At 40.2% G+C, this 24928-nt stretch overlaps 1 protein-coding gene across 3 annotated transcripts in view; it reads left to right on the forward strand.

The window, feature by feature from the left end:
- TTLL11 (tubulin tyrosine ligase like 11) overlaps positions 1 to 24928 on the forward strand; it is a 275995-nt gene that overhangs the window by 54336 nt on the left and 196731 nt on the right. Inside the window, exon 3 of one of the 3 annotated variants that reach the window (XM_012458208.3) lies at positions 4734 to 4867. The exons of the other annotated variants lie outside the window; for them this stretch is intronic. Within the exon in view, the coding sequence (XP_012313631.2) occupies positions 4734 to 4867 (134 nt within the window). The remainder of the gene's footprint in view (positions 1 to 4733; positions 4868 to 24928) is intronic. 3 annotated transcript variants of the gene reach the window in all.

The raw sequence follows: 24928 nt of genomic DNA on the forward strand, positions 1-24928 counted from the left end.
GCTGATGAATTAAGACTTTTCTAAAGACTTTTCTACTTTAGAAAGTAGGCATATCTAATATCTACTTTCTTTAGATGTCTCTAAATCAGACATATCAGATTAGACATAGCAGATTTAGCTTTAAGTCCAAAACTGTCCATTCTCAGCTTCCGAGCAGGTCTTTTGCTGAGTTTCAGGGTCTGAGACGTATGGGATCACGTGGCAGGTGGTACCTGAGAACCTACCTGAGGAGGGGCTTTCTGCTGGAGAGGGAGGGAGCTTCAGTGAGGAACCTGTGGGGACAGCCATCTGTCAAGCATTGGTCAAAGATGGAGAAAGGCATGTAAAGAGAGAAGAAAAATACAACCAAAGGGCTATGCTGGAGGAAGTTGGAATGCTGTGGGGGTCTGGAGCAAGGGCAGTCAACCAAACCCAGATTTGCCCAGGGAGCAGCAGGGTGAGAGAGCCTAGAGAAGAGGACTGGCATGGAAACTGAGCCTCCAGGGTGAATGGGCCCGATCCCCATGCCAAACAAGGGAGCAGAGTTGGTGCAAAGACAGAATGCCTTGAGCACATTGCTCATTCAGCAAAGGGCAAGTGGGCCACCATGGTTAGAGGGCGTCAGGTGAGTGGGGCAGGGGTGGGGTGATGAGCAGGAACCCAAGTACAGTACTGTTAGAGCCTGAAGGTCATGGGGAGCCACTGAGGATTTTTTTTTTTTTTTTGAGACAGTCTCGCTCTGTTTCCAGGCTGGAGTGCAGTGGCGTGATCTCGGCTCATTGCAACCTCTGCCTCCCAGGTTGAAGCAATTCTCCTGCCTCAGCCTCCTGAGTAGCTGGGACTACAGGCGCATGCCACCATGCCCAGTTAATTTTTGTATTTTTAGTAGAGATGGGGTTTCACCATGTTGGCCAGGATGGTCTCAATCTCTTGATCTTGTGATCCGCCTGCCTCAGCCTCCCAAAGTACTGGGATTACAGGTATGAGCCACTGCGCCTGGCCACCACTGAGGAATTTTTAAGCCAGACGGTGACGTGGGCCAGCTTGCATGTTAGCACAATCAGCCAGAGGGACAATTAGAAACGGGTGAGACAGCTGAGAGAACAGATGTAGCTAAGAGTCTGCTGCAGCATCCACCTAAGAGATGAATGAATCAGTGGCAACGGGAATAGAGAGAATAGGATGGATCAGAAAGTATTTATTTGTTGTTTGGTGGTTGTAATGTGTTTTTGCCAAGAATTAGTCCTACAAATAATATTTTGATTAAATAGTGCTCCAAGTATAGCTCAGTTTTGTTTTGCTTTGTTTTATGTTAATTGGGTTAAGTAGGGCTGCATGGGCAGGCCTGAGATTGAACTGTTACGCTCTTGGTTAACTTGAATTGGATGAGACCCACCAGGCCTTGAGACTCCAGCATAGCAAACAGAAGCACCCAGTCCTCTGAAGGAGGGCAGGAGGCAAGCTCTTGGTGTCAGAAGCTCCCACCTGAATTAGGAGGTTTTCCCAATTGATAGGGGAACTGCCCCTGTAGGGACATCTAGGGATAGACCTGATTGAGAAGCCGAGGTGGGCAGTCAACCTCAAAAGGAGCTGTTAGGTGGCAGAACCCCAGACACTGGGCTAAAGCCACAGACAGGAGGACTCCAGCCCTTGCAGGGTGGGCTTGAAAGGAACAGAGGAGAGGATGGGGAGAGGAGGGACATTGGAGAGAACAAGGAAGAGGCCTCAGCTCTGCATTGCTAAAGCAGCCACTCAGGCACGAGGAGCAAAAGATAAGGTCACCAACATTTGGGGATAAGCAATAGAGCATGGGATAAATGGGTAAAATCCTTCTTATCTGATTGGAATACGAAATCTAGGTGAGACTTTTAGCAGAAGGGAGCTGAGGGTTATATCTTCTATCTTAGATCAGAATTGGTCGTAGAGCCCAGGGAGGGGACACAGGTGACAAGGGGTCAGGTGCTGCAGCTGCTTAGGGAAAGGGGATGGCCTGAAGTCAGCAGAGCTGGCCATAACCTCTCTTCTCACAGATTTATCTGGGAACATGTACCCTGGATCAGCTAGAAACGCTGCTCCCCTGACACCTGTCTCTGAGCCACCTCCAGAGGTGGAGATGCCAGCAGCTCCCATGTGGGTTCTAGTGAGGGCCCAGAAACTCTTTCCCTGGTGGCACTGGATAGGAGCACAACTTAGATATGGAGGAGCAAAGTGGATTGAGAGAGGTCTACACCCCTGCCTCCTAGAGACAGGCATTCAGGCAGAGTTGGGGTGAGCTGCCTATGGCCTGCAGGCAGGAAGTGCCTGGCTTCCAGGGGTGCTTCTTAAGTGGGCTATATTCAGTAGAAAACTGTCTGGAGACGAAAAGGTAAACTTAGAAGCACCTATTAGCTGGCGTGGGGCCTGACGACGCACATTACAGAAGGAGCCATTGCCAATATTAAATGAATATTGATTCAGTTTGTTGGACATAGATTTTCACAAAACTTCTCTGGAGCATCCAGACTACCCTCATGTACTCACAGCTCTCTGGGTTGTGTGAGCCCATCTGACCTGCTGAGGGATTTCGGAAAGAGAACCTTCCCCCTGCCCAATGACCTTAAAGTGCAGCAAATACCATAACACTATTTGGTCAACTGGGATCCTCTACGTGGAGTAAGGTGTTGTATTACAGTTAGTTATGAAGGCTTTCAGTTCAATATGTAACTAAAATGTTAGTCTACCTCAAGCAAAAGGATTCCAAAAAAGTTGAAATTTTGTTTCATTTACTTTGTGGTCAGCTCTAGTGTTTATAATGCAATTCTAATTTTGTAAGGGAATGAAAGGAAATAGCTGTGATCTTCCAGACACCCTCCTTGGGAAGCCCAGAACAGTGTCCTCAGTGAGTTTTCTTGAATATTGAACAGTCCGTGTTAGAGCATAGTTTATTAGTGCTTTTTAAGCACCTTTATTTCTTACTTACTCCTTCCCTAGATCCTTCTAAACAACAGCTAACACCTGGGCATTCACATCTTGAAGCTGGGATCTTTAGATTTATTGCACTTTTTAATATGCTGATAGAAGAAGAAGTTAGTTCTTAAAACTTTCCTTCTCAGATGTTTACCCTTTGCTGTCTGAACGTGGGAGTTTAGAGGAACCTCATTCATTCTGATTGCCCATTTGGAACGTGTGATAATTTGGGCATGCCGAGCTGACATGAAACTTTGTATTTTCTATTAAAAATAGCTTTGCTAAGCACATTTCTAGTGTCAGTAATGGAACTGTTTGGTCTCTTTTAGGGTAAAGGCCAATTTTAGCCTTCATTTTTAGCCTCCATTTTTAGCAGTGATATTTGCCTTAAGAAATAAGCATGATGGCCGGGTGCGGTGGGTCACATCTGTAACCCCAGCGCTTTGGGAGGCTGAGGCAGGTGTATCACCTGAGGTCAGGAGTTCCAGACCAGCCTGGCCAACATGATGAAACACCTTCTCTACTAAAAATACGAAAATTTGCTGGGCATGGTGGTGTGTGCCTATAATCCCAGCTACTGGGGAGGCTAAGGCAAGAAAATTGCTTGAACCCGGGAGGTGGAGGTTGCAGTGAGCTGAGATCACACCATTGCACTCCAGCCTAGGCAACAAGAGTAAAACTCTGCCTAAAAAAAAAAAAGAAAGAAGGCTGATGCCAGGCACAGTGGCTTCCGCCTGTAATCCCAGCACTTTGGGAGGCCAAGGTGGGTGGATGGCTTGAGCCTAGAAGTTTGAGATTAGCGTATGCAATTGTGAGACCCTGTTTCTAAAAAACCAAAAAGCCATGTAAAAATTAGCCAGCTACTCAGGAGGCTAAGGTGGGAGGATCACTTGAGCCTGGGAGGCGAAGGTTGCAGTGAGCTGAGATTATGCCACTACACTCTAGCCTGTACAGTAGAGCAAGACTCTGTTTCAGAAAAAGAAAGAAATAAGCATGCTAAAATTGATAATAATTTTTACCTATTTGCTTAAAATTTGCTACAATATATCGTACTCAGTTTCTTCTCTTGTCAGAGTTACTAATGATGTTACAAGAAAAAAAATCTACCATTCTTTTAATGTTTTATAACAGTGAGACATTTCAATTCCCTCTGGGCAAATTAATGAGATAGGATCAATGTCAGTGTCAGTCCTTATAACTGAGGAACTCCTACAGATTGCATTTTTCACTTTGAAGTATAAATTATGGTATTCTTTCTATTTCCTGTCCTTCATTCAAGGAGACAGATTTTATGCTGAAAGATGTGCATTTTTCTGTTTCAGGCCTTTAATACTCATGAAACAGTAAAAGAAAGAAACTTAATTAAGCCTCTCATAATGTAACCAGAGTCCACTAGATAATATTCTCTAAGGTACAAGATGGAAGGAATCCCAGAAGCATGTATGGTGGTCCCAAATTAAAGAAGGTATTAAATTTTAAGTGCAAGATATAAATGCTTCCCTATTCATTACCTAAGGGGATGACAAAGAATAGAATAATAAACTAGGTGGAAACGCATTCTTTCAAAGTGATGCTTCATTTTTATAAAGAGAAAAGAACACCCGTCTATTACCTCAAGTTTTTCATTAACTAAGTAGTGCTTTCCAAACCATGAGTCACCGCTGTGGGGAACAACTCAGACTTTTAAAAAAAATCCTGCCTGAAAAAGAGAATATGTTGGGTGGGTGGTTTTAAAAGTCCCAAATAATGGCTGTTTTATAGCTAGTAGCCCACTGTTGTTAAAACCTCACAGCGTCTCTTCTCCCCAGGCATGACGGAGATGGTGCGTAAAATTACTCTGAGCAGAGCAGTGAGAACCATGCAGAATCTCTTTCCTGAGGAGTACAACTTCTACCCTCGCTCATGGATTCTGCCTGACGAGTTCCAGCTCTTTGTTGCTCAGGTAGATGGCACTCCGTCCCCATGACCCCTGAATTATATTATGGTTGCACCTGTGTCCTGGGTCCTGTGTGCTGGGAGCTGGGGCAGGGGGTCCCAGGAAGCTCAGACTGACTAAGGAAGCGTCTTAACAGCACACAGTAGGTGTTGGCAGCTATCAAAACAACTTGCAGAGTTGAACGAGTAGGGGAACAGGTAGGTAAACTGAAGAAACAGGTCTTGACACAAGGAAACAGGCCTGAGGCTGGTATCAGAGCTGGATCATGGAGTCAGGATGCTGGAGAGCCAGGGAGCTGGAGCCAGAGCAGGTGGTTGGGCAGTGGAATGGAACCGCTGGGGGAATCCTAGAGCCGTGGCCTCCCTGGCTTCCTGTGGTCTGAGATATGCAAGGTCAGGCTTTGTTTAAAGGCCAGGGAGCAGGTCTGACAAACTCATGGGGAACTTTTTAAGTGTTTTGCTTTAAACTTGTTACAGAATCAATTGTCAAGTGACCCATTCCATCTTGAAGCATTACGTTTGAGCATGTAATACACTGGAGTCTTCACCACTGATTATGAAGTGGAACCAGTAGGGAAGCAGAACTCAGAATTGCCATTTTTGTTAGCCTTTTAACAGTTTCATTTAGGACCCTTTCAAAGCCCTTATGTACAAGTTCCACAGTCTGTTTCGTAACTCTGGGGTACCTGTACAACCAGTGCCTGTTTAATTGTGATAAAGCTAACACCATTTACTGGTCCTGCTATGTTCCAGTCTTTGTGCTAGAAGTTTAATATATTTTATTTTATTTTTATTTTTTTGAGACGGAGTTTTGCTCTGTTGCCCAGGCTAGAGTGCCGTGGTGCGATCTTGGCTTACTGCAGTCTCCGTCTCCTGGGTTTAAGCGATTCTCCTGCCTCAGCCTTCTGAGTAGCTGGGACTACAGATGTGCACCACCACACCCAGCTAATTTTTGTTTTGTTTTGTTTTGTATTTTCAATAGAGACAGGGGTTTCATCGTCTTGGCCAGGCTGGTCTCCAACTCCTGACCTCAAGTGATCCACCCACCTTGGCCTCCCAAAGTGCTGGGATTACAGGCATGAGCCACCACACCCAGCCCACATTATTTCTTTTAATCTTCACAGCAGTCTTGTGAGATTGGTTTTATTATTATCCCCATTTTATGGGTGAAGAAACTGAGGCTTTGAAAAATTAGGCAACTTGCTTGAGAAGTCAGTTTTAAAACCTAGAGCTATTTCCAAGGCCTATGCTTTCTATAGTCTATCTTATTGCCTCTGTATTGTTTTGGTTTTAATATTGAATTATAAAACTTGTAATAAAATTATCATTACTAAACACAAAAACAGCTTGAAGTGATAATTTTTTAAAAGAAGTTTTCTGTGAGATGGTGGTCACATGGGTTTATATATATTGCTTAAAATTCATCAAACTATTAACTTAAAATGGGTGCATTTTATTGTATGCAAACTATGTTTCAATAAGGTTAATTTTAAAAGATAACTCTCAGCTGTTCCTCCATAATTACCCCCCAGTGTCTCGGTTCTGTGGCTCTGCTCATGCTGTTGTTGCTATGTGGAGTACCTTTCCTTCCCATCTCTACAGCTCTGCATCCAACTACAGTCATGAGTCACTTGACGGGCATACATTCTGAGAAAAGTGTCACTGGGTGATTTCATCGTGTCAGCACCATAGAGTGCACTTACACAGACCTAGACAGTGTAGGCTCTTACACATCTAGGCTATACGGTATAGCCTGTTGCTCCTAGGTTACAAACCTGAATAGCGTGATACTGGGCTTAATGCTGGTAAGTCTTTTTTGTATCTAAACATAGAAAGGGGAAAATACTGTATAAAACATAAAAAATGGTACACCTATGTAGGACACTTTCCATGAATGGAGCTTGCAGGACGAGAAGTTGCTCTGGGTGAGTCTGTGAGTGGGTGGTGAGGGAATGTGAGGGCCCAGGGCATTAGACTACTGTAGACTTCAGAAACACTGGACACTTAAGCTGCACTCAATTTATTTTTTAAAAAATTTATTCAATAAGAAATTAACCTTAGCTTACTGTAACTTTTACTTTCTAAACTTTTTAATTTTAAAAAACTTTTCGACTCTTTTGTAAAACACTTAGCTTAAAACACAAACGTACTGTATGGCTATACAAAAAAATATTTTCTTTCTCTGTATTCTTATTCTGTAAGCCTTCTTCTATGTTTACATTTTAAAATTGTTTTTACTTTTACAATTTTTTGTTAAAAAACCAAGGCACAAACACGTTCATCTAGGCCTACACAGGGTCAGGATCGTCAATATCACTGTCTTCTACCACCACATCTCATCCCAATGGAAGGTCTTCAGGGGGCAGAACATGCGTGGAGCTGTCATCTCCTATGTTAACAGTACTTTCTTCTGGAATATCTCCTGAAGAACCTGCCTGAGGCTCTTCTACAGTTCACTTTTATTTTTTTTTTAGAAGTAGAAGGAGTACACTCTAAAATAACAATAAAAAGTATACTATAGTAAATACATAAACCAGTAACATAGTTTATTGTCATTATCAAGTATTATGTACTGTGCATAACTGTATTGCTATACTGCACTTTTATACAACTGGCAGTGCAGTAGGTTTGTTTACACCTGCAACACCATGAACACATGAGTAATGCGCCGTGCTGCAAATCTGAGATTACTGATTTTTAAATCTTAAAGCAAATTTCCTTCTAGGCATTGCTACGGATCCACCTCAGGAATTTTTGTATATTACATTTTCATTATAATTCAGTTGAAAACGTTCTCTAATTTCCCCTGGGATTTCTCCTCTGCCCATGGGTTATGTAGAAATGTGTTTACTTTTTAAGTAATTGTGGGATTTTCCAAATATTTTTTGTTATTGATTTCTAATTTAATTTTGTTGACATCAGAGAGTATATTCTGTATTATCTCAGTTTCTTTAAATTTATTGAGAATTCTCTTATGTCTTATATATTGTCCATCTTGATGAATGTTTCATGGGCACTTGGAAATAGTAAGTATTCTGGAGTTGTTGATGTAGCATCTCATAAGTGTCAGTTAGGCCAAGGTGGTATTGGTGGTATTCACATCATTTTTACTAGTTTACTACTTGCTTGTTCTATCAGTTACTGAGTTAGTGTTGAAATTTCCAGCTTTAATTTTGGATTGTCTGCTTCTCCTTTTAGTTCTGTCAGTGTTTTCTTTATGTATTTTGAAGCTCTGTATTACCTTGATTATTTGACTCCTTTATAAGTAACTTGTCCTGAAGTCTATTTTGTCTGATATTAAGTTTAGCCCATCCAGTTTTCTTTGGCTTAGTATTTGCATGGTATATCTCTTACCATTATTTTGCTTTTAACCTATCTGCATTTTTAAAGAGTGCTTCTTGTTGACAGCATGTAATTGGGTGTGGTTTTTTATTCAGTTTGACAGTCTCTGCCTTTTAATTTGTGTGTTTAGTCCAGTTACTCTTATTATATGATATTAACTGTTGGATTCAAGTCTACCACCTTACTATTTCTTTTCTATTTATTCTGTTGGATTAATTCAATATTTTTAGTGTTTTATTTTATCTCTTCTTTAGGCTTATTAGCTATACTTCTTTTAAAATGTTTTTAGTTTTTGTCCTAGCCCTCGTAGCTAGGGTTTACAGTGCATCTTTAACTTACCACATTTGCCTTTAAGTATTACATACTTCAAGAAAAATATTAGTACCTTACAACAGTATAGTTCCATTCCCACCCTCATCCTTTGTGCTAGTCTCATCCATTTTGCTTCTAACAATGTTATAAACCACACAATACATTGTTATTATTTTTGCTCTGAAAAGTCAATTATCCTATAAAGAAACTAAAAAATGAGTACATTTGTCTTTTATACTCACCCATGTATTTACTATTTCCAGCATTCTTCATTCCTTTGAATGGCTCTGGGATTCCATTTGGTATTATTTTCCTTTGGCCTCAAGAATTTGCTTTAACACATTTCTTGCAGTGCAGGTCTGCTGGTGACAAATTCCCTCAGCTTTTATTTGTCTGAAAATGTCTTTATTTTTCCTTCAGTTTTTAAGCCACTTTGAAATAATGTAAAACTTAACAAAAAAGTTGCAAAAATAGGACAGAGAGAGCACCCCTAGATTCTTCATCTAGCTTCCTCTAATGTTAACATCTTATACAATGACTGAAACTTGGAAATTAACATTGATATAATATTATGAAATAATCTACACTCTTCAGTTGCATTTTGCCTGTTGTCCTACCAATGCCCTTTTTGTGGTACAAGATTCACTCCACGATCCCTCATTGCGTTTAGTTGTCATGTCTCCCCAGTCTTCTCAAGATTGTGACAGTTCCGCTATCTGTCTTTGTCTTTTGCGACCTTGACTCTTTTGAAGAGTACTGGTGATATAGAGTTTGGATCCATGTCCCCACTCAAATCTCATGTTGAATTGTAATTCCCCAGTGTTGAAGGTGGGGCCTGGTGGGAGGTGACTGGATTATGGGGACAGATTTCTCCCCTTGGTGCTGCATAGTGATAGAGTTCCCACGAGATCTGGTTGTTTAAAAGTGTGTAGCACTTCCCTCCTCTCTCTCTTTTTCCTGCTCTAGCTAGGAAAGAAGGTAAGAAGTGCGTGTTTTCTCTTTGCCTTCTGTGGTGATTGAGCGTTTCCTGAGGCCTCCCCAGAAGCTGAGCAGGTGCCAGCATTATGCTTCCTGTATAGCCTGTGGAACTATGAACCAATTAAACCTCTTGTCTTTATAAATTACCCCAGTCTCAAGTATTTCTTTATAGCAGTGCTGGAACTGTCTAATACAACTAGCTAGTCTAATACAACAGTCTAATACAACTAGGTAGTTATCTTTTTTTTTCTTTTTAGAATGAACTTACATTTGGATTTGTCTGATTTTTCTCATGTTAGGGTCAGATTAGACAATTTTGGCAAGAATACCATGAAAGTGATGTTGTTAGGTACATGATGTCAAGATGTCTTTTTCCTGGTAATGTTAACTTTGATCACTTAGTTAAAGTGGTGTCTGCTAGATTTCTCCACCATAAAGTTACTATTTTTTCCCTTTGTAATCATTAACCGTCTGCTAAGGAGATATTTTGAGATTCTGCAGAGAGCCTAGTTGTCTTATACTTTTAAACAGACAGCTTTATTGAGATATAATTGACATAGAACAAACTGCAGATATTTAGAATATGCAGTTCGATACATTTCACATATGTAAAAATCCATGAAATCATCACCACAATCAAGATGATGAACATATGCATCACATTGAAATGTTTCCTTGTGTCCCTTGGTAATCCTTCTGTCCTTCCCTTCTTTTTTTTTTTTTGTTGTTGTTTTTGAGATGGAGTCTTGCTCTGTTGCCCAGGCTGGAGTATAGTGGTGCAATCTTGGTTCATTGCACCCTCCATCTTCCAGGTTCAAGCGATTATCTTGCCTCAGCCTCCTGAGTAGCTGGGATTACAGGCATCTGCTACCACCTCCAGCTAATTTTCATAATTTTAGTAGAGATGGGGTTTCGCCATGTTGGCCAGGCTGGTCTCGAGCTGCTGACTTCAAGTGATCTGCCTGCCTTGGCCTCCCAAAGTTTTGGGATTATAGGCATGACCACTACACCCAGCCCCTCCTTTCCCTTCTTCCCTGTTTTCCTCCTCTCCTATCATCAGGCAACCGTGGACTGCTTTCTGTCAAGATAACTTAGCGCTTTGTAGAATTTTATGTAAATGGAATTATATAACAGGCACTCCTTTTTGAGGGGAGGTCTGGCTTCTTTTGGTTATTTTGAAATTCATCCATATTTGTAGTATGTGTCAATAATTCATTGCTGAGGAGTATTCTTTTGAATGTTTATACTGTAGTTTGCTTAGACCTTCTCCTGCTGGCTATTACAAATACACTGTGAACATCTGTGTGTAAGTCTTTGTGTGGACATGTTTTCATTCCTCTTGGGTGAGTGCTTAAAAATTGAATGGCTGGATCATACAGTAGGCATACATTTAATTTTAAAGAAAGTATTTATTGTCTTCCAAAGTAGTTGTGTCATTTTATAGTCCCATCAACAATGTATGAACATTCCAATTCCTCCATATCTTTGACAAAATTTGGTAATGGTCAGTCTATTTATTTATTTATTTACTTAGGACTAGGTCTTGCTTGTTGCCTAGGGTGGAGTGCAGTGGCCCGATCGCGGCTCACTGCAGCCTCTGTCCCCCAGGCTCAAGCGGCTCTCCGAAGTAGCTGGGACTACAGACATAAGCCACCACACCTGACTAATTTTTGTATTTTTTGTAAAGACAGGGTTTCACCACGTTGCCTAGGCTGGTCTTGAACTCCTGAGCTCAAGTAATCCGCCTGCCTCAGCCTCCAAAAGTGGTGGGATTAGAGGCGTGAGCCACTGCTCCTTGCTGTCACCATATGGGACCAGTGGTCAGTCTTTTTAATTTTAGCCATTCTAATAGGTATGTAGTAGCCTGTCACTGGTTTTATTTTGCGCTTCCTAAAGACTAATGATGTGGAGCATTCTTTTCATGTGCTTGTTTGCCATCCAAATACATTTTTTGATGAAATGTCTGTTCACATGTTTTGCCTTTTTTAAAAATTGGGTGGTTTATTTTTATTATTGAGCTTTGAGAGTTTTTATATATTTTGAATACAGGTGTTTATGAGATATACCAACTGTAAATTTTTTTTCCAGTCTGTGCCTTGTCTTTTTTATTTTTTAATTTTTAATATTTGTGTCTATGTAGAAGGTACATGTACGTATGGGGTATGTGAGATGTTTTGATTCTCTGTCTTGTCTTCTCATTCCTCTATTATCTTTTAAAAAGCAAGTTTTTAATTTTAATAAAGTTCAGTACTTTTATAGATTATGCTTTTTTTTGTCATATGTAGGAGTTTTTATCTAACCCAAGCTCACAAAGATGTTCTCCTATGTTTTTGTCTTAAAGTTTTATAGTTTTAGCTTCCAAAGTTAGGTCTGTGATTCATTTTGAGTTAATTTTTGTATATGGTCTAAGGTATGGATTGAAGTTCACTTTTTGTATATGAATATCCAGTTGTTCCAGAAACATTTGATCAGAACACTCATCTTTCTCTTTCAAATCGCCTTTACACCAGTGTTAAAAACGGTTGTCCAAATATGTGTGGGTATATTTCTGAATTCTCTATTCTGTGTCGTTGATCTATTTGTCTCTCTTTCTGCCAAAAAGCTCACTGTATTGATTGCTATAGCTTTATAATAAGCTTCGAAATCAGGTAGTATAAGTTCTCCAACTTTGTTCTTCTTTTTCAAAGATGTTTTAGCAATTATAGTCCTTTGATCAGCCATATGAAATATAGAATCAGCTTGTCAATATCTACAAAAAAGCCCACTGGAATTTTGAATGGAATTGTGTTAAATCTACATATCACTTTGAGTAGAATCAATATCTTAACAACAATGAATCTTCTGACCCATCGACAGGGTATATCTTTCCTGTTATTTAGGTCTTCAATTTCTTTCAACAGTGTTTTTTAATTTTTAGTGTACAAGTCTTTCATATCTTTTGTCACAATTTTCCTTTATGATTTCAAATTTGTGATACCTTGGCAGTGTTTTATTTTTAAATGTCAATTTCTAATTGTTCATTATATGTCAATATAAAATTGATTTTTGTATGTTGATCTTGTATCCTGCAACCTTGTTAAACTTATTTAATAGTTGCAGTAGCTTATTTTGTACTTCCATTGGATTGTCTAGATGGACTGTTTTTTGTTTTACTTCATAATTAGCCCTTTATTTCTTTTTCTTGCCTTATGGCACTGGCTAGAACCTCCATCTAATGTTGAATAGAAGTGGTATGAACAGATGTCTGGGACTTGTTCCTGATCTTAGGGGATAGGCATTTAGTCTTTCATCATTAAGTATTGTATTAGTTGTAGGTTTCTTGTAGATGTTCTTTATCAGATTGATGAAGTTTCCTTTTCTTTCTTGTTTCCATGGATTTTGTTTGTTTTTAATTAGGAATGGATGTTGGATTTTGTCACTCTTTTTTTTTTCCCTTGTGTCTACTGAGATGATTAGATGTATCTTCTTTTATAGTTAATGTGGTTGAGTTGTACTGATTGGTTTTTAAATATTAAACAAACCCTGCAAAACAAACTCCACTTAGGCATAACATATTATCCTTTTTATATATTGTTGGATTTTGATTTACTAACATTTTCTTTATTTGCATCTATATTCATGAGGGATATTGGTTTGTAGTTTTCTCTTTTTTGCAATGTCTTTGGTTTATTATCAGGATAATGCTGGTCACATAGAATGAATTATAAAGTATATTCTACTTTTAAATTTTCTAGAGGAGTTTTTGCAGAGTTGGTATTATTTCTTTAAATGTTTGGTAAAATTCACCAGTGAAGTCATATGAGCTTGGTATTTTCTTTATGGAAAAGTTTTAACTACAAATTCAATTTCTTTAACAGATAAAGGCTGTTCATGTTATCTATTTCTTCTTGAATGAGCTTTAATAGTTTGTTTTTCAAGAAATTGGTGCATTTTTTCCGAAGTTTTCACTTCTATTGGTGTAAAATGATTCATAATATTACCTTTTATAATCTGCCTTTACATTTTCTAATGATACCTCTTAGTCCTAACATTTGTAATCTATGTTTTTCCTTTTTCTTTTTTTCCCCTCTGATTAGTCTGGCTAGAAGTTTATCAATTTTATTGATTTCCTTTGTTGACGTAATAGCTATAATTGTTTTGTTTTTAGCGGTTTCTTTAAAATTTATGATATACATCTTTGACTTATCACAATCTGCCTTTAAGTTATATTGTACCATTTTATTTATAATATGAGAAACTTCTCACACTCTACAGTACTTCCATTTTCCCACACCTAGCTTTTATGCTGTTGTTTTTTACATTTTACTTTTATGTTTATTATAATATATAAAAACTCCAGACTACATTGTTATTAATTTTGTTTAACAATCAACTCTATTTTAAAGGGATTTTAAAAACAAGAGGAAGTAATTTTAAATATTTTACTCATATAGTTACCATTTCCAGTGTTCTTTATTTTTTTGTGTAGATTCACATTTCTGTCAGATATCATATTTTTGTGTGTGTAAATAACTTTCTGTAGCATTTCACATAGTGAGGGTTGTTTGGTGATGAATTCTATCAACTTTTATATTTCTTGAAATTTATTTTGCCCTTGGTTTTGGATGATATTTTCTCTAGGTACAGAATTCTAGGTTGACATTTTGTTTTTCTTTCAGCACTTTTAATATATTGCTCTTCTCTCTCCTTGCTTATATTGTTTCTGACAAGAAATCTGTTTTCTTCCTTATTTTTGATCTTCTAGATATAACATATTCTTTTTCTCTTGTTGCTTTTAATATTTTTTCTTTATCATTGGTTTTGAACAATTTGATTATGTGTCTTGATGTAATTTTCTTTCATATTTCTCATATTAAATCTCATGTTTCTTATTGAGCTTTTAGACCTGTGGGTTTATAATTTTCATAAAATTCGGAAAATATTTGCCCATTATTTCTTTAGATTTTTTTTTTCTGTGCCTCTTCACTTCCACTCCCCACTCTAATTATATACATATTAGTCCATCTGAAGTTGTCCCGCAGTTCACTGATGTTCTGTTCATTTAAAAAAAAAATCATTCTGTTTCATTTTGGAGAGTTGCTGTTTTGTCTTCACATTCTCTCATTTTTTCATTATTGTCTAATAATCCCATTCAGTCTCTTTTTTATGTCACACATTGTAGTTTTTGATTTCTAAACATTAGATTCTTTTTTCATATCTTCCATATTTCTACTTAACTTTTTGAACATATGGAATACGTTGTAATCGCTGTCTTAATGTCACTGACTCCTAATTCTAACTCTGTCCATTCTGAGTTGGTTTTGATTTTTCTCTTCATTATGGCCCATATCACCATGTTTTTTTTTCATGTCTGGTAGTTTTTAGCTGGGTGACAGATATAGTGACTCTTACCTTATTTGGATGTTGAGTATTTCCACATTCCTGCACATATTCTTGAACTTTGTTGTAGGATTCAGTTAAGTTACTTGGAAATAGATTTCAGGTCTATTTCAAGATTTGTTAGGCAGGACTGGAGCGGTAATCAGTCTAAGGCTTACTATCCCTAACTACTCAGCAAGAATCTCATGTGGGCTCTAGCCAGTTCTCCATGAATCATGATATTTTCTAGTCTGGCTGGTGAGAAAGACACTACTCCTGGCTCTTTGTGGACACCAGGCACTGCTACCTCTGCTTTCTTGGGGTGTTTTTCAGGTAGTTTGGCCTCGGGTAGTTCCTCATGTGCATGCTCATCTGTAACCGGAAAAATATTTAAGGGAGACACTCCAGAGTTCTCTGTACAAAACTGTCCTTCCCAATACTCTGTCCAGAGAACTCTGGCTATCTCAGCCTCCCCTGACTTGTAGTTCCATTTTCTCAGCTCAGGGTGTCCACTGGGCTTCACTGAGGTCCTACTGTCCCCACACTCTGTACTGCAGCCTGGAGTCTTTCTCAAGGCAATAATCTGGGGCAATCCTAGGGCTCACATCATTCGATTCCTGTCTCTCAGGAATCACTGTCCTTTGTTGCCTCATGTCCAGGGCTTCAAAACTGTTGTTTAACATATTTTGTCTACTTTTTGGTTGCTTGAGCTATGTGGGGCAAGAGTAAATCTAGTTTCTGTTCTTACAGTTTGCTGAAAGTGGAAGTCCTCTAAAAGAATGAATACATAACAATAACAATAGCAACATTTGCTGAGTGTTTTTATCTAGATTACTGTTTTAGGAAGTTTGGGCTGCTATAATTGAATCTCATAAACTGGGTGACTTAAACAACAAGCATTTCTTTCTCACAGTTCCAGAGGCTGGAAGTCCAAGATCAGCATGCCAGTGTGGTTGGGTTCTGGTGAGGGCCCTCTTCCTGGTTTATAGATGGTTACCTTCTCATTGTATGCCTACCTGGTATAGAAAAAGAGGAGTATCTGTCTTCTTCCTCTTTTAAGGACCCTAATCCCATTGTGTGAGGTCCACCTACATGTTCTAATTACCCTCCAAAGAGCCTACCTCTTAAAACCATCCCCTTGGGTGTTAGGGTTTCAGTATATGAATTCAGAGGTAGGGTAGGAACATAAATGTATAGTCCATAACAATTACCTAATTTAAAATTATTTAGCAACCCTCACAGGATTCTTCTATTTTTCATAAGAGAGGAAACTGAGGTACAGAGAAGTTAAGTCACTTGGCCAGGTAACACAGTTTGGAAGACTGGCTTAAGAGCCAGCCAATAGTTTCCCTTCTGTGTAATAATGTGGGAGGATATTTAAATAGATGTGTGTATAAGGTATAGAAATGTTCCAGAGAAAAGGAATACAACTTTGCTGTTGATGGGGAGCAGGGATGGACAGGGCTGAAGGCACATGGAATAGAGGGAGAGAGGAAGCTTCCTGATAGAGGTGACGCCTGACCTATCACTTTGGAATGATAAGCAGTTTGGAGTCACTAAAGTTTAAGAGAAAAGGATTTAGGCCAGGCACGGTGGCTCACACCTTGTATTAGTCCGTTGCCATGCTGCTGATAAAGACATACCCGGGACTGGGTAATTTATGAAGAAAAAGAGGTTTAATAGACTCGCAGTTCCACATGGCTGGGGAGGCCTTACGATCATGGCAGAAGGTGAAAGGCACGTCTTATGTAGTGGCAGGTAAGAGAGAATATGAGAACTAAGTGAAAAGGGAAACCCTTTACAAAACAGTCAGATCTTGTGAGACTTACTCACTACCACAGGAACAGTATGGGAGAAACCGCCCCATAATTCATTATCTCCCACTGGGCCCCTCCCACAACACGTAGGAATTATGGGAGCTATAATTCAAGATGAGATTTGGGTGAGGACACAGCCAAACCATACCATGCCTGTAATCCCAGCACTCTGGGAGGCTGAGGCAGGCAGATTGCTTGAGTCCAGGAGTTCGAGACTAGCCTGGGCAACATGACAAAACCCTGTCTCTACTAAAAATATGAATAATTTGCTGGGTGTGGTGGTGTGTGTCTGTAGTCCCAACCTACTCAGGAGGCTGAGGTGGGAGAATCACGTGAGCCCAGGAGGTCAAGCTGCAGTGAGCTGAGATCATACCACTGCATTCCAGCTTGGGCAAACAGAGTGGACCTTGTCTCAAAAAAATAATAAAAATAATTGAAAAGGATTTGACCATAGATGAGGTGTGAGAAGTAGAGGGTAGCTCACAGAGGGTCTTGAATGCCAGGGTAAAGTGCTTATCAAGGGGAAGCCATGCAGGGGTGTTAAGTAGAGAGTGGGGAGGTATATTATCAGGTTTTGGGATTAGAAAGGTATTCTGTTGGAGAGTATAGCGTAGATTGGGAAGGAAGAGGAGTGAGACCTATTAGAAAGGCTGTTCTATTCATCTAGGCAGAAGAGATGCTAAAGGTTGTATGGAGACACCCAGGTGGAATCTTATGCAGAGAAGGACCAGAGGTGAGGAATATTTGGAAGGTGGCATCGATAGGATTTGGAGACAGATAGAATGGAGGATGAGGAAGAAGGCAGACTTAGTGCTTTCAGGAGTCTGCTGTGTTACCATTTGCCAGGTTGGGAAACCCAAGAGGAGGAGCAGGTTTAGTGGAGAAGAAGGAAAATTAACTCCCTGGAGATGGCGAGTGTTTGTTGCTCGAGTATTGACTGCCTTAGGGAGACTCTTTTCTCATCATTAAAACAGGAAGGCTGAGTTAGGCGACTGCTCTGGTCTTCCTGCTTTAATGTTCTAGGCCCTGAAGTTTCATAGCCCATTTGATTGACGCTGAAAGTCCTCAGGACTGTGCAGTTCTCTGATGTAAAGGAGGATTTCTTTGTCCACATAGTGAAATCAGTTTAAAAACTGCTGGTTTAGGGCCTGGCACATGCAGAATAAGACTCTAAAAGCCCCTCAGTAGTCTTTTGCTGGAGCGCCCTGGCACTGTCATCTGTTCCCTACAGGATCTCAGTTCCTTCTCCTCTTAGTCCTGTTTCTTCATCTCTTAAATGTGAAAGTGATCCTAGCCTTAGAGCAAGTGAGCACTCAGTGAGTATGTGACGGTGAAATACAATGAATACAGTGTCTCCTGCTTCTGAAGCAAAGCATCACATTTCATCTCATGTGATGATGCAATGCTTTATTGGCTGCAAATCTGATTTTTAAAGAATGTGGCATTATTATTTTAGTAGCTCCTTTGTTTTACTACAATGCATTGATAGTAAAAATTCAAATAATATAGGCATGTGTAAAATAAAAAGTGGGAAAGAGCCCCCACTCTTCAGAAATTGCTTTTGTTTAGTGTGTATCCTTTCAGCCTTTTCCTGTGTATAAACAAATAGAGTTATAACACACAGAGCTGTTTTTCTTTAAAAACATGGGATTATACTATCCATTCTTTAGCCTTCATTTTCTCCCATTGAATGTGTCTAGGACATTGTGCCGTGTCAGTGCTGCACCATAGTATTTCATTGTATGAATGCATTATAACTTTAAAAATCATCACCCTGTTGATGGACATTTAGGCATTCTCTTATTTTTTGGTTCAACAAACGATGCGGAATATCCTCACGTGCCTTTATACACCTGTGCCAGCACTCCTTTGGATAGATATCTCAGAGTGGAATTGATATACTAAAGAATATAGCACACTGACATTTTTGACAGCTGAAAGCCAAACACAGAGCTTTATTAGAGGTAGTGTACTCAATCCTGAGGGCAAAAAAATGTCTGACAGTGCTTCGGAAGTGAGGTCTCGGAGGTGTGTGCATGCAACGGCTTTGCTTTGTAATTCCTGGCAGCAACAGGAGGAAGTGTGAGTTTCGGTAAAACAACTGAAAGCCTGACATTTTGCAGGTTATTTCTCACATTAATTAGGATTAAGTTTATTTCATTAAAGAAAGAGCGAGATCCACATTACCCTGCTCTTCATTTGCAAAACAGGTACTCAAATATGATCAGCAGGTGGCACCACGTGGAAGCAAGTGGGATTCTTAGTGAACATTTTTATGAAGAGTCGAGGCGGATACAGGCTTTCTTTCCAATTTTAGCAGATGGCCAATAAAAAAATTCCTTAGAGTTTATTTTGCATATGGTCTTCCATCTGGGTATTTGAGAAAAGTACAGTTTTGTTATCAAAACAGTATTTATTATGGTGAAAGAGTTTGTATTTCTCAGCAGAAGAATTTTTCACTGAATATAGCCAAAAACCTGTTCAATAATGTTTTGCAGTTTCTTGGAGGGAAGCAGCAAGCACGAGATTCTTCCGTTTTCCTCTGCAGTTACCACCCCGAGTTAGCGTTTATTGATTCAGCTCCTCAAGACTGAATGAAGTGCATTATTTGCAAAAACCAGAGAACAATGTTCTCCACTGGGTTTAGGAACCAGGAAAATGTGGCTTTATAAGTGGGTCAGAGTCAAGGCAGAAAGAAAACTCGCAGTGTGAAGTGTATATTCCTTGTCCTGACTCCACACTTACCGAATAACCTTCCGGTAGATGGATTACTCGCATCATCTTCCTTCCTGTAGACATTGTACTGATTTGACTGACTTTGGGTAACCCAATGAATGGCTTATCAAAAAGAGGCAGTTAAACTCCTGCACATGCCTCATAGAGAGCCCTTAACCACCTCGGCAGCTACACTTCTCCTCATTTCTGAACTCTTGCTCCTGGTTCCTTCCATATTCAGCCTTTTACTAGATACTCAATGGCATCAAGACCTCTCTTAACCTCTGACTGCCTTTCTTTTTGCCTGGAGCACCCATCTTCATTCTTTGTACCCCCTCCACTTCCAAGCTGCCGCTTTTCACCTGACAATTTTGTCATTTTTCAGACCCCTGCTTAGCTTTTATTTTCTCTATAAGCCTACTCTGCCCCCCACATCTGGAGCAAGTTCTCAACAGCACTTGTTGTTTTTCTTTTCATAGTACTTATGCTAATCACACTGTCTAGTGACTACCTGTTTAATTACCTTCCTCTCCTACTGTAAGTTCCACAAGGGGAGTCACCAGATGGATCTCATTCATCACTGTCTCCCCCGTGCCTATCACAGTGCCTGGCACACAGTAGGGACTCAAGCATATTTGCCAAATTGAGTTGCAAATTAATGTGCATATGCTGTGGTTTACTTTTTATTGTCTCTTGTGAGTTTAGTCATTAAAAGTTAGCCTCTTCGAGGCCAGGGGTATCTGCAGGACCCAGCCTGTCACTTCACAAGAGGGTGGGCCAGACTGGGACCATGAGAAACTTACCAAAATGATGCCATCCAGTGGGAGTGCCAGGTGGTCACCAGCCAGCCTTTCCGTGGTGATGACCCGACCTTCAGCCACACACCTCGCCCTTACACATCCACAGCAAGGCTGGGAACTGACATGGAGAACACAATGTCTTCTGCCTCTGAAGCATGGCATCCCCAGACGCCGATGCAGTGGCCCTGGATTCTGGCACATAACTAGTAAAAGAGTAAAGACAGAAGTGAGGGGACTCCAGCTGTCAGAAGAAGGCAGATGATTCAAAGCGGCTTGCAGGGCCTCTATAGGAGTCATGATTTCACCTCCCCATCTGCTTCCAGTGTTATTTCCTTTGCTGCCAAAATTAGAACTTCACCTCCTGCTCGGATGTATCATGCTATTCTTGTGCCCCTTGCTTAACAGTTCATTGTGTTTACTGGGAAAACAATATCATCCAGAAACTTTTCCTTTCTGGAAAACATACTTAGGTCCTGTTCATCAGTAGGTCCTTTTAAACAGCCCAAGTGATGACTGGCATCTGTGTTGGGCTTGCAGTTTACCAAGTGATTTTTATACATATGACCTCTTTTATCTTCACGCAGTTTGGGAAGGTATCATGATCTCCAATTTACAAATGAGGAAATAAAGGTTCAGAATCACAGGTACTTGCTCCTGGTTATACAGCTGCTGGTGTACTCAGATATTCTCATGTGGTTTAGTGCAGTCGTTCCTGAGGCCCACTAAGCGCCAAGTGCTAAGGATACGAAACAAGTTAGAAATCTCCTTGCCCTCAGGATTTCTGGTATAGAAGGGTGATCATCTGTTCATTCAGTTGGACATTTATAGGCTTTATATTCCATTGTCTTTCCACTGTATCATGTTCTTATTCATCATCTTATAGATGAGGAAACTGAGATTCAGAGAGTTGAGTAACTTGCCCACAGTCCCATGGCTTATAGGTTCATGGAGCCGGGACTAGGACCCATATCTCTGACTCTGTCACAATTTCCTTTAGTGTGAACAAATATTTACTAAGTGCCTTTTATATTTCCAGCACTGGCAGAGTGGGGAGTCAGACAAAACATGTAGTCTCGGCTTCCAATGAAGGGTCCTGCTTAGCAGAGGAGGCGGATGGTCCATGCTGGGATGGCACTATGGAAACCAGCATAGCATGGAGTGGGAAAGGTGGGAAAGTGGAGAAGTCAGGAAAAGTTCCTATGCAGTCATTTCAAGTGAAATGAAATACTGAACTGGAATCAGGAGACCCTAGGTTCAAGTCTTTTTATTTAATTTTTATTTTTTTGAGACAGTTTCACTGTGTCTCCCAGGATGGAGTGTGGTGGTACGATCTCGGCTCACTGCAACCTCTGCCTCCTGGGTTCAAGCAATTCTGCTACCTCAGCCTCCTGAGTAGCTGGGATTATAGGCCTGTGCCACCACGCCTGGCTAATTTTTGTATTTTTAGTAGAGACAGGGTTTTGCCATGTTGGCCTGGTTGGTCTCGAACTCCTGGCCTCAAGTGATCTGCCTGCCTCTGCCTCACAAAGTACTGGGATTATAGGCATGAGCCACCGCACCCGGCCTTTGGTTCAAGTCATGACTTCACCTCTTTACTGATTATGAAACCCTGGCCAAGTCATCTAGCCTTCCCCCACCCGCCAAGGCTTCTTCAATGCCTCTTCTGCAAAAGGAGACGATTATAGCTATTTGCTAAGATCCCTTTCTTCTAATCTTTTGTGATTCCATGGGTTTGGCTTTCCTGGACTTCCATAAAACTCTTCATTGGAGTTAAAATTCTGCACAGATTTCTGTTGCCAGGGTTTCAGTTGGAGCACAAAGGGCCTTATGTAATCCATCATCTTGCTACTGCTGGGGTCAGTGTAGCCTGGGGCTCAGCATAGCAGTCAGTAATGAAGGCTGCAATACAGCTGCCTCTGTGGGGATAGCTGTGGCCACCCCTGGGCAATTGCAATTCCTTTACCTGTGATCCACCTGCTCCCAGGCGAGGAACTAAAGCTGCATCTGCACATTCCTTGCCGAGTATCCCTGTGGTGTGATTGGCTGAGACTAGCAGATATTGGCTAAGCCAAGGCATCCTTCCTGTTGGCTCCTTATGAAGGCCATTCAGAAAGATTCATATCTATCAAGGTTCTCATACTTCTTGGCTGTTGCCCTTGCCCCCATTTCTTCTGCTGGGAGACCCTTCCTGCTCTTCTCCACTGCACAAGCCTTTGCTATGTAGCCTTGTTCCGAGTTAATGTCTCCAAATCTGTGAAGGCCTTTTCTGATACCTCCTTGCCTACTCCACCTCTTACGCCCCTGCTGCCTTGATCGTGGGACAGTTGACCGCTCTGTCCTCTGATCCCAATCCTGTACTCTCTTAATTATAGGACCCTAAAATACTGTATTTGCAGTGTTCCAGGTTGAGAGACAGTGAGGCAAGAATTTGGGGTCAGAATAGACCTAGGTTGAAATCCTTTCTTCATGACTTCCTAAGTGTGTCCCTTGGGTAAGTTATACTCTGAGCCTCAGTTTCCTCATCTGCAGCATCCTAGGTTTGCTATGAGAATCACACTGTATCCCCTCACTAAGTGGACATTTACTTATCTGCGCTCCCCGTTAAACTGGGGGTCCCTTGAGGAACTGGAATCTGGTCAGATTTATTTGTGCTCCCTAGTGCCCGACACAAAGGGGATCTTCAGGTGTATGTGTGAAATGAATGAATATTAAAAAAGGATTTGCAGTTTCAAATTGGAATCTAAGCTGGAGCTAAGAATGCTTTTGGGCTTTTCGAAAATGTGGAACTGAATGTATTTTAATTTTTAATAAAAATCTGATCTTCAGATGAATTATCTCATATGATGATAGATCATTTAGGAGAAGAAAAGAGCTGGGACTTCTTTTTGACTGAATTGAATTGTATCCCAGTTTGGCGCTTAACTTGGGGTGTGTGTGTGTGTGTGTGTGTGTGTGTGTGTGTGTGTGTGTGTATTCCCCCCCCCCACCAGAGACAGTCCTTTGCAGTAACACTTCTAATGCTAGGAGCTTATTGTTTAATTTTCTAAACTTCATTTTGCCCCCAAATACATTTAATGTCTTAAATCACAACTATTACAATCTTGCTCCTTTGCTGTACTGATTTATTATGTGGAATTTTGAGATGAATGTGATCATTAGAGGGCTACTGCTTTAATGTGCTTCCCACCCCCCCACCCGCTAATGGTAAGCTTTTACAAAGAAAAAGTAAGAGAAGTAAACATTTTTCTGGGAGAGACTATTTTAAAGGTCAAGAAAACCTTGCTTCCCCAAAGGAAGTAAAAGGTCATCTTTCACCCTTCAATTTTTGTCCTTTCATTTCATTTTTCAAAAGTTCTTAGTGATGTCGCCTGAGTCACTTGACTAGAGATGTCTAATTTTCTACAAGAAAATAGTAGAGCCAATCTTGACTTCAATGCCTATTTCAAAAGGAAATTATAAAAATTGCTCTGCCTCTACCCTCTTTCCTCATCTCCAAAGAAATAAAGAAATCTCTCCTATTCTGTTTCTCGTTCAACTTCTTTGCTGTGTAATTGCATCTTGGAGGGGTTCTAATGAAAGGCAAAGCAAAGTAGAGATTTGAATTTAGAAAGGTGGTGTAATCAAATTTTCTGGCCTTGCTAATGAAAGGATTCTCTTGTCCCTTCCCCTCACCCAAACATACACCCTCTTCTCCCACCTTCCTTCTGAAAATATTAACCCTGTACATTTGCTAGAAGGATTAGATGAATAAGATAACAGGATGTGTTTGGCTAGAATATGTCTACAACAGTTATTCTCTGTGTGTTTAGACCTAAGAATCCCTTCCACTTTCTTTTAGCTTTTTATTTTGACATAATTTTAGATTTACTGATAAATTTTAAGAATAATACAAATAATTTCTACATACCCTCCATGCAACCCCAGATGTTAACATTTATGTCGCTGTCTCTCTCCTTTTTGAGAGTATGTCACATACATGATGTTCCTATATGTAACCCTTACCACTTCTCTATATTTTTCTGAAATATAAGGGCACTTTCTTTTATAACCAGTGTCATTATCAAAATCATGAAATCAACAGCTATCTAGTATTGTCATTTTCAGAATTTATTCAGATTTTAAAATTATAATTTTTTATATATTTACTTGGGTTATTTAAAACACACACTAGTTATGGGGTATACATCACGTGCTCTGGCTATAATCGTGAACACATTATATACTTTTTTTCTTATTTAATTCTCGCATTACACCTATAAGATAGATACTCTTATTACCTCCATTTTGTAAATAAGGAGAAGAAAATAAGGCTATATTAGTCTGTTTTTACGCTACTGATAAAGACATACCTGAGACTTATTAAGAAAAAGAGTTTTAATGGACTCATAGTTTCACGAGGCTGAGGAGGCCTCACGATCATGGTAGAAGGCAAAAGGTACGTCTTATGTGGCGGCAGGCAAGAGAGAATGAGAGCCAAGAGAAATGGGAAACCCCTTATAAAACCGTGAGATCTCATGAGACTTATTCACTACAAGAACAATGTGGGGAAAACCACCCCCATGATTCAATTATCTCCCACCAGGTCCCTACCATGACATGTGAGAATTATGGGAGCTACAATTCAAGATGCGATTTGTGTGGGGAGACAGCCAAACCATATCAAAGGCTTGGAGAGTTCAAGTGCCATGCCCAAGCTTATGCATTCCTCTCTGGGTACTTAGCAGGTACTAACAACCTTAAGTGGCA

The sequence above is a fragment of the Aotus nancymaae genome, unplaced genomic scaffold (assembly GCF_030222135.1).
Source record: "Aotus nancymaae isolate 86718 unplaced genomic scaffold, 86718_ANA_hifiasm-v0.15.2.pri h1tg000003l, whole genome shotgun sequence".
NCBI lineage: Eukaryota > Metazoa > Chordata > Mammalia > Primates > Aotidae > Aotus > Aotus nancymaae.